A 16,477-nucleotide genomic window follows, 5' to 3' on the forward strand; every position below is an offset into this window, starting at 1 on the left:
TGAATGAATATTCGTTAAATGCGGATTTTTCATTCATATGTAGAAAAATTCATAGGTAGAAAACATACCCTCATTTTCATACTCACACCCATTTCTCTGGAACCTTAGGACGGACATTTTGAACTTGTTTTTTCTTATCTTTCTTATGTGCTGTGATCTATTCCAAGTCATATTTGATCAATTATATTAACAAAATTTTTTAATTTTATTTGAACAAAACCTTAAAAAAGCTTTCTATATCAAATTGACATTTTTTCGAAAAATTGCCATAAATCCGAGAGTCGCAGGAAGTCGCAGGAAAAAATTTAGTATGATGTTCTGGACAGACACACAAAACAAATAAAAAAAATCAACGCTGAACTCGACTGCACTCCATACGAAACCCCTATTTTGTTGAAGTATTATAGCATAAGAAACGCGAAAGACCTGAAATAGCTTTAAAAATGGAATGATATCAAATATCATCCGAGTTAACCTCCAAACTAGGCGCCTAAGTGTAAATGATATCCAAGAAAAATTAACTTTTATTGTTCCTTTGTGTGAACATCAGATCCATATCACATGAAACTTCGCAATTTAGCGCCTTTTTCCATTAAAATAAATCTATATGATGTTTTGAAAAATCTGCTTATTGGATTGAATACTTCGTAAATTCCTTATTTTTTTTAATGACGAAGTTTCTTGAAAATTAAACAATTGGAAAAGATTTCTAATAATGTCAGAGGTATGGATTTTTTATCGTTGTAAAAATTGTAAAAGTTTAAAACTGAACGTAAACAAACATCCCAACCCCAAGACAATGACGTTTTCGTACATATATACATTTGCAAGTGAACTATTTATTTTAAAATATATAAAAATTATTAAAAATGTTTGTATTTTAGTTTAACTGCTAGGTCCCCGAAACTTTGGTGATTTGCAATTTTCCATATCCACAATGCTGCATTACACTTTGAATTGGGTTAGATCGCGATCCATTGCATGCTTCATAAAACATTTGCCATATTGTTCAGCAGCTTGACAATGATCGTTTGACACTTTAATCCGAGCGCATGTATTGACGACCTCTTTGGCTTTCTTTATTTTTTCAGCATCACCAGCTGAAAATGTTTCAGCATGTTTTATAGCAATAGCTGGTACAAATGTGCCATTGACAGTCATCTGTTGGATAAGAAAATAAAGAGAACAGGAGATAATTATGAAAAGCTTGAGGTTTAATTTGTAATTTCGATCAAAATCTTACCATTTCGTATTTTTTCATAATGCACGAACGTAGGCATTTACCTTCGGCTGTTGATGCTGGTACCTTTCCTAGAATATCTTTGACATCAGCTAAAAGAAAATATATTTAAATGACATATATATCTTCGTTAAGGATCGTGTAATATCTGTCGAAAACAACATTTATCTGTCCTGACAATCACTCTGTAATGAATAAAAAATTTTTCTATTTGTTTATAAATGCATTTTATTACCATCCGTGGCTCCAGCATCAGTTTTGCACTCTTCCAATTTTGCCATAAAATCATCCATGGCCGCATTTTTGTCAAAAGCTGCATCAATCAGCAATCCTCCAAAAATCCAAAGAATCGTAAAAGCCAATATATATTTTGTCATTTTTCGTGATTACTCAATGCGCCGATATGGGATGAAATAAATGTAGTTGACAAGTGACGTATAAAATAGGTTTCAGTGGGCCTATTTATATGAGCATTTTTCGGAAATATAATTGTGAATTGTTCATCTGTGAAATTATGGCATAATTTGTTCAAATTATGAACTTGTTCATACATATAGTTCAATTAGAAATGGCGTAGTTTCACATTAATTCAATTATTATTAGCACCATAGTTATTTCTGTTATTATTTTTATTATTGTTAACACTGTCATGTCTAATTGCCTCATAGTGTAAATTTTCGATTTTTTGTTAATAGTAATATTGAAGTGTGATTATGAACGTGATTTTGAAATTTATCGGATGCAAATCAAATGTTTTAGTTATAAAAAATGAAAGTCAGGACGCATTTTATGGTTAAAAACGATATTATTCTGAGTTTGTACAAAAATTAATTATTTTTTATAGAATATATGTGGAGTAGTTTCCAATTTATTTGAAAAAGTGCAAAATTTGATCAAAATAAAAAAAAATGTTTAATATACCCAAATTATAGATACTTTTTTTACAAATAAACGTCGTGTTTGCAAAATTATTTTTGTTTTTGAAGGAATTCTCCTAAGATGCCCTAAAATGAGTTTTCATATTTATAAGATTTATGACATTTGGGCTGATTTTAGAGTTTTGGTCTTGGGAGAATATTCTGACCTGCTATAACCCCGCTTTAAATGAGTTTTCAATCATTTATGAAAAAAGGAACTAAAAGACCTCATCAGCGTGTCGATTGTGGTTTAACATATTATACAGAAATATTTCTCACATTTATATCAGTAATATTTCCAAAGACACCATATACCTAAAATGCAAGGGTTTCGAGAAATCCGTATATTTTCAAGTCACTTGAAATGGTGGAATATTAAAGTTATATGAGGGCTATCCTGAAACATCAGTCACTATTAATAATTTTTGGTAGTGAGATTTGACCACCAATAAGAATACAAAATACAATGTTATAGCCAATTTGGTAGAGTACCATTATATGGGGCCTACTCTGAAACTTCGGTAAATATTAATCATTTTTGTTCGAAGATGTGTTATACAATGATAACCCAAAATACCCAATACCTAAAATTACAACTAATTCGGTTGAAAATCGTCTCCAAAATCCCGACAACTGAAAAAGCTACCCAAAGTTGTTTACGCTGCTAGGGAACAAGATTGACATATAAAAACCAGTAAGGAAAGTAGTAAAGTCGGACTGGGCCGACTTTATGATACCCTTCACCACTTTGGGTATATTATACATATGTATCCGAACTTAAATATGCGACCTTTATCTATAAGTAAACCGACAACATACACACGCAATTTTGTATGTTTCACTGTTTAAAGTGTAATATCAGTCAGGTACCTATTGATTATTCATAAGCTATGCTATATCTAAACTATGATATATCTATGTAAGCTATGCTATATCTAATTCTGAACCGATATCAAGGGAACTTGCAGAGATTAATTTATATTAATTTCAGTACGTTGTGTCAATCGGCATAGCTATGGGTATTTAGTGCACAATTTACTTTAAATCGGACGAAAGTATATATAGGTGCTATATGTAAATCTGAACCGATTTAAAAAAAAACTTGGCACACGAAATGTTATAGTAACTTCAGTACATTGTACAAATTGTGTGCCGGTCGGCCAAACGTTGTGTCATTAGCGCACAAACTTAGCCCACATCATTGTCGACCTAATTCAGTACCCCATGCCAAATTTCGTGCGAATCGAAAGATATATAGGGACTTTGAGCTCCATTTACCTTAAAGCGGACGAAACTATATGTGGGAGCTATATCTAAATCTGAACCGATTTTCACGACCTAATTCAGTACCCTATGCCAAATTTCGTGCAAATCGAAAGATATATAGGGTCGGACAAAAATATGTATGGGAGCTATATCTTAATCTGAATCGATTATCACGAAACTTGGCAGACATCACTCTAGTCCCAATTCAGTACGTTATGCTAAATTTCGTGCAAATCGAAAGATATATAGGGACTTTGGCGCACCATTTACCTTAAATCGGATGAAAATATATATGGGAGCTATATCTAAATCTGAATCGATTTTCTAAAATTTCAATAGGGATCGTCCAGATTTAGATATAACTCCCATATATAGTTTCTTCCGATTTAATGTAAACGGTCCCTATATATCCTTCGATTTGCACGAAATTTGGCACAGCGTACTGAATAAAGTCTAAGTTTCGTGGAAATCGGTTCAAATTTAGATATAGCTCCCATATACATTTTCGTCTGATTTAATGTAAATGGTACACCAAAGTTCCGTTTGCTACAAAATTTTGCACAAAGTACTGAAATTAATATTGCCTAACGTTTGTCAAGTTTTGTAGGAATCGGTTTCAATTTAGATATAGCTCCCATATATAGTTTTTGTTAAATGGTACACCAAAGACCCATTATTAGGCCGATTGACACAAAATTTTGCACAACGTACTAAAGTTAATATAACCTAGCATGTGGAAGTTGTTGTTGAAATCAGTTCAAATTTGGATAGAGCTACCATATATATTTTCTCCCGATTTTAAGTAAATGATGTATCAAGAACCCAAAAACTGTGACAAGTTTCGATGAAATCGGTTTAGATTTCGATATAGCTTTTATATATATTTTCGTCTGATTTTATGTAAATGGTACACCAAACTCCTCATGTTTATCAGATATTTATTTAAATAATCAAAGGGTGTCCGATTGATATTTGCTTTAAATTGATTTACAACTCCAAATCTGACCAAATGAAAAAATTAGTAGGGGAGACTGGGGCACCTTCGGCACTTTTTTTTTAGAGCTCTATATCTCAGTACTTATTCAACATATATAACAACTTTATGGCTGATTATTGTCCTCTGACACTTAATTATAAAAAATAGTACCAAAAATATATAAAAAAATAGTATTAGTTAAAAAATTTTACAGTTTTGTAAAAAAAGTAGCTTCGGCATTTGATGGGGCACATTCGGCACCATAGTCATAGCCGGGTAATTGCCATCGCTATCAGCCTGGTTGAAATTCTGATCCTCTAAAGGCTCTATTTGGTTTTAATACGCCACACAATGTTTGAATTATAGGGCTTTATTTTCTAGCGGCGGACGTTTACATCTCAAGGTCGCACACAGCATCAGAAATAGAGGTTTTCTATCGCATTTTCGTCAATACAAGCACGTTTGATCTTACATATGCAATTTCGAACCATATTAAAGGATTAATTTTAAAGACAAACTCAAAAACATTTTAAGGAAATAATATTGCACAATCTGTATATGGCCGAATGTGCCCCACTTTAAAATGCCGAATGTACCCCGAATGTACTTTTTATAGTTTTTTTCATTTTTTTCGATCAGTTTTGTAAAAATATTATATTTTTAAATATTTCTACAATAATACACATCGTAGTTAACCACTTTTTAATAATATTGTCTTAAAAATTTAAAAAGTTTTGTACACGAAATACTTACGAAATGGAATTGAAAAATTACATAAACATTTATAAAAATACAAAAACCCATGTATCTAAATAAGCTTATTAGCTAGAAATTTCAAAATTTGTGTCAGTTATTTATTTCGATATTCGATACTTATGTATCGAAACTAGAGATGTACGGTGAGAGCTTCATATTGAAAACGCGATTGCCGAAGGTGCCCCGATGCCGAAGGTGCCCCAGTCTCCCCTATAGGTTTGCAGAATGACATGTTTTTGGATCCAATTTCATTTTACTGGTCCTTCAAAAGTGCGACGCCTGTTAGGATTCATCTGTTGAATATACCCAAAGTGGTGAAGGGTATCATATAGTCGGCCCCGTCCGACTTTACTACTTTCCTTACTGTTTTTTTTTGTAGTCTGTTTCTTCTACCGATTTTCCGCTCACTCGATTATGAATAGTTTTGCCTTCCACTGTTTTGTCTTCTGACACTATTACCGACCTCTGATTTGGTGTTATGTATTTCGCATATGTATTTTCAAAATTATTTCGATAAACATGTTGATACGAACAACAAGCCCAACCGAATGTTTGTTCTAATGACCCAGAACATGAACATGTAAGTAAATAATAAGAAACAAGAAAAGCAATAAGGAAGTACAAAACATAAAATGGAAATAGAACCAGTAAAAAAGTGTCATTCAGTGTTGCCGACACGTACCAAAAGGAGTGGACCAATGGATCCCATCTTTGGACTTGATCTAGGCTAGACGAAGAAAAGAGGCTGTACAAAATTTGTATTTTGGTGTTTTGGGGTCCTTGAGCGCGTTTTTAAACGATTTCGCTGAAATTAGGTACATTGCGCTCTTATTGATTACCAAATTTGCCCACTAAAAATTATAAATAATGGCCCACTTTTTCTGGTAGTCCCGATATAACGGTACCCTAAATTTTCACTATTTTGGGGTTCTAGAGCGCATCTTTCAAACGATTTTGCTGTAATTTGGTATTTTGTAGTTGGATATGGTAACAAATCTCCCTACCCAAAATAATTAATATTCGCTCTTTGGTGGTAATTCCGATATAACCCACTTTTTTATTAAAATAGTTATTTATATATAATAAAATATTTAGCTGATTACTTCTGTGTGTTGGAGTTGTCCCCATATAGGCGTATTCGACCATAGTATGTGATAAATTTTTTACTCAAAATATTCAGTTTTTACCCTAAAAAGTATGGAATTCTAAGACGACTTATGCCACTATACCTATGGTGAAGGGTATCCAAAGTTCTGCCCGGCCGAACTTAACACTTTTTTCACTTGTTGTTTATTAACGCCGCAAATAAATGATTATTTGACAGCAGACCAACCTTTAATTCCAAACGAATTGTGAACGAATTCAAAGTCCCGTTCAAAAATTACAGCCAGTTGTACACCACTTACAAAAAAAGTCGATACTAATTTGACGACGTATAAATGAACAGTGTTTTCTTGATAACATAGAACGGTTTAAATTTCGTTACGCTTTCTTAAATCGGTTACTTTTTTGTAACTGAATACGACATATTGTATTGTAGAAATACTGCGCTTCATTATTTTTGCAATCTCCCGTAAAGACTTTATTATTTTTGCCCCGTAAAGACTTTATTATTTTTGCAATCTCCCGTAAAGTCTTTACATCAATATGCAGATCCATTACAAATTTCAATTGATTTCCATATCGTGTTTCCAGAAAATTTTTGTAAAAGTTGTACTGAATACTGTCTTATTTTTTCAGAATGTGAAACCTCAAAATAAAAAAAGAACAATTTTAATTGGTTTTTGTCTATACTACATCTATGATGAAATTCGATCAAATTTTCAGATATCTGTCTGCATAATACAATGACTAGAAATTTTCAGCATTATTACGATTTTCTAAAAATCCAGTCCTATAAAACGCCAATAATGGTGTATAGCTTCGGAATTATATTCATCATTGAGTATACCAAAAATTAAGATGTTTAATATTGTATTGAAATAATGTACATTAAAATATTAATACTAATACATTTGATTATCAAAGTGTATGAATAATTTCAACTTTATTTGCTTATACTGCATTTTTCATTTATTTCTTGCATTTTTACTTTTTGAATTCAATAAATAATATTCAAAAATGTAAAGTGTATTAACAAATATCTGGGTGACTAATCATATTTTTGTATTTTTTATCATTTGACTAATTTTACAGTTCACATATAACGAAACAATTAGAACAAATTAAAATAATTGGCTTTCACATTTTATAAAAAAAAAACAAAATGTTTTATTAGAACAAAATGACAATAGCTATTATTGTACAAATTAATGAACTAATAATACATGTCATTATAATTCGAAATACAAAAAAAACTCTAATTTGTAAATTTATACTAAATTAATTTTGTGAAAATTTTATTTTAGATATGTATGTCCAAAAGTGATAAAATAAATAATAAAATTAATAATAAAAGAGAATAGTCGACTGGTGAAATGTTTCGGCATCGGATGGAAATACAACGGTGCTTCGTTCGGGAGGGACGAACTTTTTATATTGTTTGCATATAGATATTAAAAAATAAAACTTCACCAGTGTTCTATTTTATTAGGAAGTATTATTTATGGTAGCCCAGTTTCATGTTATTGTAGAAACTAGAATTGAGTCTAGAATGAAATTCGGATGGAAGTTAGATATACTCGTAAATCTCAATATAGAAATTCTAGCAGCAATTCCGGCACATATCCGTCTTAAGGACCGTATAACCATAATTCCTAGTGTTGATATTTAGCATTAATCTGTCTGTATGGATGATATGTTTTGCAAAATGTCTTCAAAACAAAGACACAGAAAATATTTGTGGTGAACCGTCGAATTTGAGAAATTTTGAGGAACGTATATGTGAAACTCTCATGTGAAAATTACAGAATTCTACATATTTCGAGTGTAGATCAAATTACAGTACGCAAAATTCATATTCGTACACCCACTAAAAATGAAGAATATAAGATGTAAGCAATCCCATAAGCAGATTTTTTTCAATATTTTCTATAAATTTATTATTTTTATGAATACTTATGAATATCAAATTCAGCCGCTAGATGACGCAGCTTACACAACGGCATTGGCTATAATTTGATATTTTAGTTGTCAAATCGTGCAAAAAATTCAAAAAGGTACGTTTTATGAAGGTATTTTGGCACTTTCCGGCTAAGGTAAACCAAAGTATTTATTTCCCAGAAAATCCTTGAGGATCTAGAAAATCCTTCACATGATCAATGTTAAAAAAATCTCCAAAATATTCTGAACAGTGGCCCAATATTTATTTTTGGTAGGAAGATTTGCGAAATTTGTCAAATTACATTAAATTCGAGTAAAACACGTTATAGGGGGGGCTATTCTTGAAAGTGCTATCCAAAAAAGTTGACCCTTATTGATCACATCCGATTTACTATTCAATGGTATCTAAAAATACCAAATTACAGCTAATTCTTGCCAAAAATACCCAAAATATATAATATTTTGACGTACCGTTATATGGGAGCTATACCAAAACGTTGACTGACATATCCCATTTCTAATTCCAAGCCCTTTAAAACCGAACGAGGATTCAGACAAGGTGATAGTTTGTCGTGTGTCCTTTTTAACATCCTGCTGGAAAAGGTCATACGAGAGGCGAAAGTGAACAGAAATAACACTCTATACACCAAACAACACATGTTACGCGCCTACGCCGATGACATCGACATAATGGGTCGAACATTGAGAGCGGTAACAGCCACCTTTGAACAAATTGAGAATGAGTCTACCAAAATGGGTCTGGCAGTAAACGGCAAGAAGACCAAGCTGATGGTGTCAACGCGCAAGACGTCCAGTAGACTCGGACCAACTGTGGAACTTGAGAACTACAGCTTCGAGGTAGTCAAAGATTTTATTACCTTGGCAACGTCATAAATAAAACGAATGACATCAGTTTTGAAATTCGGAGAAGGATAGTGATGGCCAACCGGTGCTACTATGGTCTGAGCAAGCAACTCAAAAGCAAAGCCACCTCCCGCCAGACCAGACTCACACTCTACAAGACGCTGATACTACCCGTGCTTTTATATGGATCTGAAACATGGGTACTTACGCAAGCAGATTAGGCAGCTCTTGGGGTGTTTGAGAGAAAAATTCTCCGAAAGATCTATTCTCGGACATCGACATTGTTAGACGTATTGAGCTGCAGCGACTACGTTGGCTAGGTCATGTTGTGAGAATGGATGAAGATTCCCCAGCCCAGAAGGCATATTAAAGCGAACCATGAGTTGTACCAGCTATTCTCGGGCATCGACATTGTTAGACGCATTGAGCTGCAGCGACTACGTTGGCTAGGTCATGTTATGAGAATGGATGAAGATGCCCCGGCCCAGAAGGCATATAAAAGCGAACCAGCTGATGGTTCACGCAAAAGGGGAAGGCTTAGAATACGATGGAAAGATCAAGTCGAAGACAACATTGCGAAAATGGTCTTTCAAATTGGAAAAACTGCGCAAAAGACCCACGCGCCTTGAAATATTTTCTAAGCTTGGCTTATGGAACGAAAGTTCTGTTACGAGCCAGCTAAGTAAGTATGTAATTCCATTCATCCTAGGAGTAATAAGGTATGTGAACATTTTCAAAGCTCTATCTTAAATATTGCGATCTCTTTCGTGATTTCAACAGACAGACTTATACACATGCATAAATCCACATAGAATACTATATGGGGCGTCTTGTGAAAATTCCCTATTGCATTGTTTCATGAAGAATCTTAATTGGCGTCCCCGACACCCCTATATGTGAAATTTATTCTTTCTCATAAACCCACTGCTCTAATTATGGCAAAACATAGGATCAATACCTCATAGTCTTTAAAATGCCGAAAATTGTATGGTTACGTTCAAGGTGTATTTAATAAGGTGTATGCATCAGATACAACAACAAATATTTTACAAAAACAACATTGTTGTTATAGAAATTAAATTGTCATGCTGACAATAAATTTTTGACAAAAACAAAAGCAATTATTAATTTATTTTTGTCAAGAACTATTCTTTGAGGAATAATTAATGAATTTGTGTGTAGTTTCCTTTCCGTCCGCCTCGTGAATGTAGTTTTCTTGAATTTTTATTATTAAAAAAAAATCATTTTTTAAGACCATTTTTGAAATCGAAATGTAATATCGAAAAGGTTTTTGTCAATTTACTTTACAAACAATAATAGTACGTTTACATTTAACCGGATTTCGTTAACCCAGTGGGTTACAATTGTCAATTCCTCTGCATATACAGTGGTGGTCACAGAATTAAAACATTTACTGTGGTAAACATTTTGTGATCAGCCCTCGATTCGTTGGAGGTATTTTTGATTTTTTTTTAATTCAGAAAACTTTGATATACTGCACTTAAAAGATTTAGTGAGAAAACAGAAAAATATTGCATGCAATTTTTCCATAAATAACTATTTTTATGAAAATATATCGATTTTGAAGTGGCCATATAATTAAAACATTGTGTGATTTTTTTACTTTACTGCATTTTTTGAAAATATTTTTAAAAAAGCTCTTTAATTTAGTTAAATTATGTATACTGAGCACTGATAGAATCATTTGCAGATGAAAATATCTGAAAAAATCTGTAAAATCTATCAAAATTGGCAAATGTTGGTACAGTACACCTAACATTCAGAAAACACACTTATTATAGAAAATAAAGGTCCGAATGCACTAAAAATTGCTAGAATTAGTAAAAAACAATTAACATATTCAAAATGAATAAATATTTGAAATAAGAACTCAAAAAATGGGAATTAACCTAAAGGAACGATTCAATTTCAATAGCCTTTACTAAAGAAGGCCGGAATATTTTTGCAGTATGTGAGAAAATATCGATTGATATTGGTATTTATTATATCAAATCGATAGTTCGAGTAGTGCAGAATATATTTCATCAAAAAATATATCAGTCACAACAGAACGTACAGAGATCAAGGCCTTTGTTGACGAGTAAAGGTTTCTGGCACACAGCAGAATGATTGATGGCCAACTCTTGACCCTTAAAATCTATTGAACATGACAATATTTTTCCAAAATAATATTTTATGAAGAGAATAACTTCCACTTAATCTATTTTAGTAACAAATTAGGAAAAAAATTTACACTTTGACAAATATTTGAAGACTTGTGTTGAACATCAAAAATGCTGCTGTGTGCCAGAAACCTTTACTCGTCAACAAAGGCCTTGATCTCTGTACGTTCTGTTGTGACTGATATATTTTTTGATGAAATATATTCTGCACTACTCGAACTATCGATTTGATATAATAAATACCAATATCAATCGATATTTTCTCACATACTGCAAAAATATTCCGGCCTTCTTTAGTAAAGGCTATTGAAATTGAATCGTTCCTTTAGGTTAATTCCCATTTTTTGAGTTCTTATTTCAAATATTTATTCATTTTGAATATGTTAATTGTTTTTTACTAATTCTAGCAATTTTTAGTGCATTCGGACCTTTATTTTCTATAATAAGTGTGTTTTCTGAATGTTAGGTGTACTGTACCAACTTTTGGCAATTTTGATAGATTTTACAGATTTTTTCAGATATTTTCATCTGCAAATGATTCTATCAGTGCTCAGTATACATAATTTAACTAAATTAAAGAGCTTTTTTAAAAATATTTTCAAAAAATGCAGTAAAGTAAAAAAATCACACAATGTTTTAATTATATGGCCACTTCAAAATCGATGTATTTTCATAAAAACCGTTATTTGTGGAAAAATGCATGCAATAATTTTCTATTTTCGCACTAATTCTCTTAATTGCAGTATATCGAAGTGTTCTGAATTAAAAAAATTTCAAAAATACTTCAAACGAATCGAGGGTTGATCAAAAAATGTTTACCACAGTAAATGTTTTAATTCTGTGACCACCACTGTATGTCAAATAAATCTTCATAAAGTGGGTTAACCCGGTAAAATGTTCTAATGTATATGCCGTTTAAAGAAAAATGTTTAAAACCATATGATTGTCACTTACACCTTATTAAATACACCTTGGTTACGTTCTATGGTTGCTATGCCAAAACCGTAAACTGACATTGATAATTTTTGGTAGAAAGATGTGGCAACCCATAAGAATCTGAAAAATTAAATTAGAGTGAATTCAAAAGCCGAATAGTGGAGGTTACCATTGGCAGAAGCATTGGCTAATATTGATAATTTCTCGTAGGGACATATCTACTCAATTAGAATCCAAAATATTTAATATTTCCCAAATTGTTTGAAACACGTGCTCAAGCCCCCAAAATACCAATCTTGGGAATATAGCGTTTTAATTGGACTTCTCTAAAAGGTTATAAAATAATTTCTCGATTTCAGTATTGACAATTATTTTACAACTTGTTTCGATTACACTGTGCAACACAAAAAATAATTACCGGGAAATTCCAACAGATTATGAAAGAGGGGATAAAAAAAGAAGACACGTGTATCGGCGTTTTGAAAGTTTACGTCGGGAGGTAACCAAAAAAGGCGGGGCAATATTCCCCCTTTTCAAGAATTTTGATCATTTTTGAATTATGATTTCTTGAAATCCTTGCATTTTAGGTAAATAGTGTCTTCGGCAATATTACTGATAAAATATCGAGGAATATTTTGGTCTGTAACTTTAACCCTCAACCGACTCATTAAAGGGGTCTTTTCGGTCCCCTTTTCCAGGAGTGATTGAAAACTCATTCAAAACGGGGTTAAAGCTGCTCAGAATATTCTACAGAAATGTTCGCCATAAAGTTTTACTATAAGTCTCAGAATAGACAAAAACTCAAAAAATCGGCCTAGATGTCGAAAATCTTAAAAAAAACAAAAACTCATTTTAGGGTTAATATCGTACTTATTACTAGTTTTTACCCATTTTTCCCACAAGATGTCGTTTTAGAAGGATAGTATAAGGAACAAAAATATTCTCTACAAATTTTTAGCTATATATACGTAAAATGCAAGGATTTCAAGAAATCATAATTCGAAAATGATCAAAATTCTTGAAAAGGGGGAATATTGCCCCGCCTTTTTTGGTTACCTCCCGACGTAAACTTTCAAAACGCCGATACACGTGTCTTCTTTTTTTATCCCCTCTTTCATAATCTGTTGGAATTTCCCGGTAATAATCAAAAAAAATTCAAATTTGTCGCACAGTGTTATGTACGGAACACATACTTTATTAATATATGTAAATATTTGCATATTATTCAAGAAACATAAGTAGGTATTAATGTGTTTTCTGTGACCCGTTAAATAAACACAACAATAATTAATATTCATAATGTTCATTAATTCCATGAGCATTAGCCTGTTGTTTGAAACATTTGCCATACTCTTCAGCTGCTTGACAATGATCCGAGGAGACTTCAAAGTTGGCACAAGCATTAATAATTTCCGTAGCCACTTTCATTTTATCAGCATTGCCATCGGTGACTTTTTCGGCATGTTTCAATGCAACTTCTGTGACAAATTTACCAGAGCCGTCCATCTGAAAGAAAAGCCAAACTTAATACAAATGCATACATATGCTAACTTCTAATCAGGAGACAGTTCATACCACTTCAAACTTCTTCATTAGGCAGGCACGCAGACATTTTCCTTCCATAGTTGAAGCTGGTTTCCTTCCCACCAATTCCTCTATATCGACTGCAAAATAAAAAAAAAATTCGTTATATTTTTTAATTAAAATTTCAATTTATAAGACTGTGTGACTTGTTTTGGATTGCCATGTTTATAGGCTAAAATAATTTTCTGTAGCGGGTTTCGATTAATTATAGCCGATCCCTGTTATTTTATTCCTTTGCTGTAATTTAATGTCTGTGAAAAATCTTACCATCAGTGGCACCAACTTCAGTTTTACATTCTTGGGCTTTAGTTTTAAGCTTTTCAATGGCTTGCTGTTTATCGATTTCTCCACGAACAGAAACAGCTCCAATAATGCACATAACAGCCAAGGGTACCCAGAATTTTGCCATTGTAGTTAATTTTTTGGTTTTAAATCGTTTTTAATTTGTAATGTATAATGTTTGGATATTGAAATACAACTGTTATTCCACCAAGATTTTCTAGTTATTTATTTGAAATTTAAACTAAAATTTTCGAACTATGTTCCATTCTTTAGAGAAAAATAATTCATGTGTGAAATTATGGGTTATGATCTTGCACGGTGACGAAAAATACTACAAAATAAAGGTGACCTTGTCGTTTTGGGTATTAATTTTTTGTCAAATGTGATCTGTGAACTTTGCTTTGAATATTTGAATGGACTTCCTATTCAATAATTGTGACGTCAGAATTTGGATAACAACTAAAATATTTAATTGCAAAACTTTATTGCAAAACCTCGATCATAAGCTCGACTCGAAGGAGAAAAAAAACGGACTTAAAACTCATTCAAATGATCATCGCCCTTACAGGAAATATTCAAATAATTAAAAATTAAGATAATTTGTAAAAAAATTAATGTAATGTGTACAAAATTAGTTTTTATGTTCATACCTCATTATTTTTAATACAATTTAATAATTCCGTGAATTTTCAAACAAACCACAGTTATTATACGTGGCCTGACGGACTCACATATCTAAATCGATTCAGTTAGTCGGTATAAGACGGTATACCAAATGGTCGTGCTAGGACCAATATTTCAAGACGTTACTATCATTTGGAACGACATGATAAGATCAATAGGATACGATTTTGTCCCAAACCCAAATATTTTTGTTATTGTGTATTTGAATTGCGACAAGATGCGAGAGAATGCGGTGCAATTGTTTATTACAGCTAATACAAGTTTTACAGGAAGTTCGAAATGTGATCTCTATTTATCCCATAGCAAGAGACTTACGGAAGGTATTACCCCTTTTAGGTATTTTGATAGTCCTATGCGGATCTTCTAATAGAATTCCATGTTTTAATCATGTTAGTCTCACATGACCGTATGACACCATACTTCAAATTTGCGGTATTTTGAGGGTGATAAATCTTCCTATTAAAAATAGTTATCAATATATGTCCAATATGTCCAATATGACTATGCCTAAATCCCATATTTTGGATTTGGGACACGTCTTTCAACCAAAGCGGCTGTAACTTGTTATTTTGGTTTTCAATTGGTAGAAACATGTTCTTACAAAAATTATTTTTTTTTTTTTTGAGATTTTAACAAAAATATCCCATTATATTATAATACACTCCTCTTGGAAAATAATTGTCGGTATGGGTCTTTTTTTCGTATATCCGATGCCGTGATAATATTGCATAATATTGTCCCAGTGTGTTTGAAAATTTTATTGTAAACTAGCATATGCCCGCAACTTCGTTAGCGAATGTAGAAAATATTTCAAAATGTATTAACATATTATTATATATTCAGAGAAAACTGCATATGTCAGAAAAAAACAGTCCACACATTAATATCGACCATAAATTAAATTTGAGTACCCTTTACTACCAAATTTCATGATTCGAGCTCTAAAGGTTGCCCCAAATCCAAATTTTACTAAATTTTCCATTTAGCACACATTATTTCCATTAGTACCCTCCTAAACCATCTAACTAAACTTCCTGCATACCCCGATCCTACACCACCACAATGATTTCAAATTCCAATTTCAGGATTCCAACTCTATCGGTTCACCCACAATTTAAATTGCACCAAATTTAGTACACAGTAGAACGAATTTCTAAAACCTCCTTCTTACCACAAACCTACACCCCTTGATCCTAAATCTAAGTTTCAGGATTCGAACTCTATCAGTAGAGCAGTACGAATTTCTAAAACTTCCTACATACCCCAATTCCACACCTTCACAGTTATCCTAAATCAAAATTTCAGGATTCCAACTCTATCGGTTCACCCACAAATAAAATTGTACCAAATTTAGTACACAGTAGTACAAATTTCCAAAACTTCCTACATACTCCAATCCTACACCCCACACTGATACTAAATTCAAGTTTTAGGATTCCAACGCTATCGGTTCACCCACAATTCAAATTGTACAAAATTTAGTACATAGTAGTACCAATTTCCAAATCTTCCTACATACCCCAATCCTACACATCCACAGTATTCATAAATAAAAATTTCAGGATTCCAACTCTTTCGGTTCACCAAAAAATCAAATCGTACTAAATTTAGTACATAGTAGTACCAAATTCAAACCCTCCTACATACCCCAATCCTACACCTCTACAGAGATTCTAAATCAAAATTTCAAGATTCCAACTCTACCGCTTCACCCACATTTTAAATTGTACCAAATTTAGTACACATA

General features: G+C 32.4%; 1 protein-coding gene across 1 annotated transcript; it reads right to left on the reverse strand.

The window, feature by feature from the left end:
• Nucleotides 1-13,467: 13,467 nt before the first annotated feature.
• LOC133338651 (general odorant-binding protein 28a-like) lies at nucleotides 13,468-14,173 on the reverse strand. The gene is made up of 3 exons (XM_061546818.1): nucleotides 14,032-14,173; nucleotides 13,756-13,844; nucleotides 13,468-13,686 (listed from the first exon to the last, which is right to left on the reverse strand). Exons 1-3 carry the CDS (start codon nucleotides 14,171-14,173, stop codon nucleotides 13,468-13,470), a joined length of 450 nt encoding a protein of 149 aa, XP_061402802.1.
• Nucleotides 14,174-16,477: the final 2,304 nt, after the last annotated feature.

Source organism: Musca vetustissima, unplaced genomic scaffold (genome assembly GCF_032173495.1).
Source record: "Musca vetustissima isolate MV318-11 ecotype Yass unplaced genomic scaffold, APGP_CSIRO_Mvet_v1 utg22725, whole genome shotgun sequence".
NCBI lineage: Eukaryota > Metazoa > Arthropoda > Insecta > Diptera > Muscidae > Musca > Musca vetustissima.